The sequence below is a fragment of the Trichoplax adhaerens genome, genomic scaffold (genome assembly GCF_000150275.1).
Source record: "Trichoplax adhaerens TRIADscaffold_22 genomic scaffold, whole genome shotgun sequence".
NCBI classification, from domain to species: domain Eukaryota; kingdom Metazoa; phylum Placozoa; class Uniplacotomia; order Trichoplacea; family Trichoplacidae; genus Trichoplax; species Trichoplax adhaerens.
Window position 1 is genome coordinate 164,414 of NW_002060963.1, and position 3,275 is coordinate 167,688.

Sequence of the window (3,275 nt, forward strand, 5' to 3'; positions counted from 1 at the left end):
GTCTATAATTGGTATATTCCAATCTATTATCAAGTTTAAGATTATAGTACTTGTAGTTTTATTTACAGTGCAATAATCCAGGGTTGTGTAACGTTGGGATCAATTGGAAATTTTATATAGTAGTTATCCTGAAACGAACTATATATGAAATTTATTCCAAAAATTTAGGCATGATAAGTTTTAAGTAATATTTCTTTCTAAACTTTGTTATTGTAACTAGAAAGGAGTTTTATTGGCTCCACTAGCTTTGCTATAAATCAGAGCAGAAATAATGATCATGTTACTAACACGTGCTGGTATGGAATCATCATTCGCTTGATGCTTTTAGTCCTGCGACCACTCTCACACTTCATATAACTTAAGCCACATAGGCATCCGGCAATACATGGAAGTTTAACTAAATAACCAATAGAATTTTATTAATTTATATATTATGATTACAAGTCGACAATGATAGCCTTAGGAGATTAAGTTAACCAGATAGTCTATAATATATAGTCAGTTAACTACTGAACCAGTTTAGGGCTACCTAACTTATATTAGAAATCAATCGCTGAAATCTATCAAATAATTTTACTATCGGTTAATAGATACGATATATGGCACTTTTAATCACTTAAACAAGAATATTTGCATTACAGTTTGTATTGGAATCGAATTAGTATTGTTACTTTAATCTATTTAATGAAGCTATGCATTTATCTCTCCTTAATTTTGTTGCATCTTAGAGAAGAATTTTAATTTACTGAAGTTAAAGTTTCGAAATTGAATGGTTACTTTCGATTCTTACCGCAGCTTGCGTTTTGTGTTGATTGCGTTCGTGTATCGAATTTCCATAAGGGGCAGGTTAAAGGCTTGCATACTATATTGCCATAATAGGCATAAGAGTCAGCCAATATACTTTAATCGTAGATATTGTACTTATTCGTGCTGTATAAACTTACATTGTGTATATACGATTCCATCGTTTAATGAACATGAATTTCCTTTGCAACTGGTTACACTATTTTGAACTGCTGTGGCATTAATTGGAGCTAAAATTTAAAGCAAATTTCAGAAATGGACTATTGTAAGCCTTGAAATAATTGCCTTGGATTAAAAATATCTATGTGTACGGTTTTACTCTAAACTGGGTAACGCTAGTAGGTACAATCTCACTTAGAATTAATAGATACCACGCACTTTAGAAATAATTTTTTGTAACTTATTAAAAATATGCAGCACTGCTAGAGTGTCTATTCACTCGATAGTGTTTTTATCTTAAATTGATTTCAGTAGCATATCGAAAAATAGACCACATAAACCAATGAAAAATTAATGTTGATATTATCTACATTGTATGTATAGTAGATAATAAGTTAGGTTAATTGTTGTAAGAAGACAATTTCGTTTTACTTAAAGTAAAAAGAAGAGGAAGCTATGATTTCATTGACTTAGTATAATGAAAAGTTAGTGATGACTACTTGTGGTCCTGATGAATAAATCACAGTGTCTTATTGTACTTATGACGTAATAGCTAATAAAGGACATCATTCTTGAATAAGTATTATCATATTAATAGAAATTTTTTTATGAGGTAAAAAGAAGTAAACGCATTTATTGTCGATGAATATTAAAGATCGCTATTGCATTATTAATTAATTTGATGAAATGTTCTGCTGAAAAATTTTAGAGCAAATTTATATCTTTCCAATAATCATCTAGTAATAATGAATCAGTATGCATTTCACTGGAGAAATTAGATATAAAGTATAAACTGGAAATGACAGCTTAGTAAATGGAGAAAAACGGTAAAAGTTGTTATGATATTATGAATGTTGAATAGTTTTATTAATGTCAGAAAGCCATCGCTCACATACATACCTCTAGTAAGACTAAACTATGGATCTAAGCATTGAAATTTGCACTAATTCATGCCTTCATTGAAATTGCTCTAACATTTGAATATGGCTATTTTAGAATATATCCGTAAGAAAAAATTGTCTTGTTAAGTAGTATAAGACATACAGTACTATAATACTGCAGTTTGAGCCTTCAAATATTCATACTTTTGGGCAGTGATGATGTACAAATTTGACAGATATTACGTCCAGCTGTAGTTGTAACGATAGTAGCGCAGATAAACCTACTTTGATTTAGTTGCCTAAAATTATCTTGGTAAAGCTGGATTAATAACCTAATTTATGCATCATAGGCCGTATAACAAGTTAGCGAAGATTCGATATAAATTCGTTGAAGCAATGTTCAGCCCGCAAATTCTATTTGCAATCATTCTCTCTGATATTAACTTTATCCTGTCTATTACTTGTAAGTTTCACAAAACCTCGATTACGGTTATGTCGGCATCTTGTTACCAATGAAAATTTGTAAAATGGAAGTTAACACTACCAGAAAATTCGAAACATTCTAGGATTACTGTCTGGCTCCTGTCCTCAACACTTTATCTATAAAGTACAACACTATACTGGCAATCCTTCCATCGTCAGGAAGCCGTTACTTCATCTCTTATAGTCTAAAACTTTCATTCTAAACTATATTGAGAAATCAGCTAATAGTACGCAGTACACGGTATAAAGTTACTGAACTAAAATTAATATCTAATTCAGTAAATGATTCTAATGTTAATTGTATTAACTATGACTCATGAACTATTGAGGAATAGTATATAAATGCAGTATATCGTGAAATAAAGAAGAATTCTCCAACTTAGTGTTTAACGTAAAATACGAGGCGTCTAATAAGTTTTTGTGTAGTCTGCTAGTAGAGCAAAAGTGTTTGTGATAGTGCAGATATCGTTCCTTGATACGTGGTTCAAGGAATTGACTTATTGATCGTATATTGCGTTATCTTGTTGCAAAGCTGTTTTGTGACATAGCTCTATACGTTTTTTTTCATGCTACTAACTATAATAAGACGACTATGTTTTTTCACCTAAATTATTCTTGGTAATCTTTGCTGATACAATAAACTCGTATATTCATTGCAAACTTCTATTTCAAATAGTCTTACCACATCCGATTTCATCATATTGATTTTTACAGTCGACTTGACAGTCGCAAAATTGTTCGAGTTGTATGTTTTGCACGGTATTGCCGCAGTGTAGAGCGTTCGCAACTAGAGCAATTTACGAATATTTCATAAATAAAGACTGAAGTACATCTAAAGATGGGTCAAATACTCATTCTTATTTAACCAACTGAAATATTTTTACCGTGGTTATGAATCAGAGCTATAGCAAATAATATCAACCATTGATCAATATGACCTAGCGCCAT

The 3,275-nt window shown here is 31.0% G+C and overlaps 1 protein-coding gene across 1 annotated transcript; it reads right to left on the reverse strand.

Moving 5' to 3' along the window:
- Window positions 1-275: 275 nt before the first annotated feature.
- TRIADDRAFT_61215 (uncharacterized protein) lies at window positions 276-3,275 on the reverse strand (the record flags this gene model as incomplete). The annotated part of the gene is made up of 5 exons (XM_002117205.1): window positions 276-397; window positions 791-862; window positions 945-1,034; window positions 3,010-3,114; window positions 3,212-3,275. 5 exons carry the CDS (start codon window positions 3,273-3,275, stop codon window positions 276-278), a joined length of 453 nt encoding a protein of 150 aa, XP_002117241.1.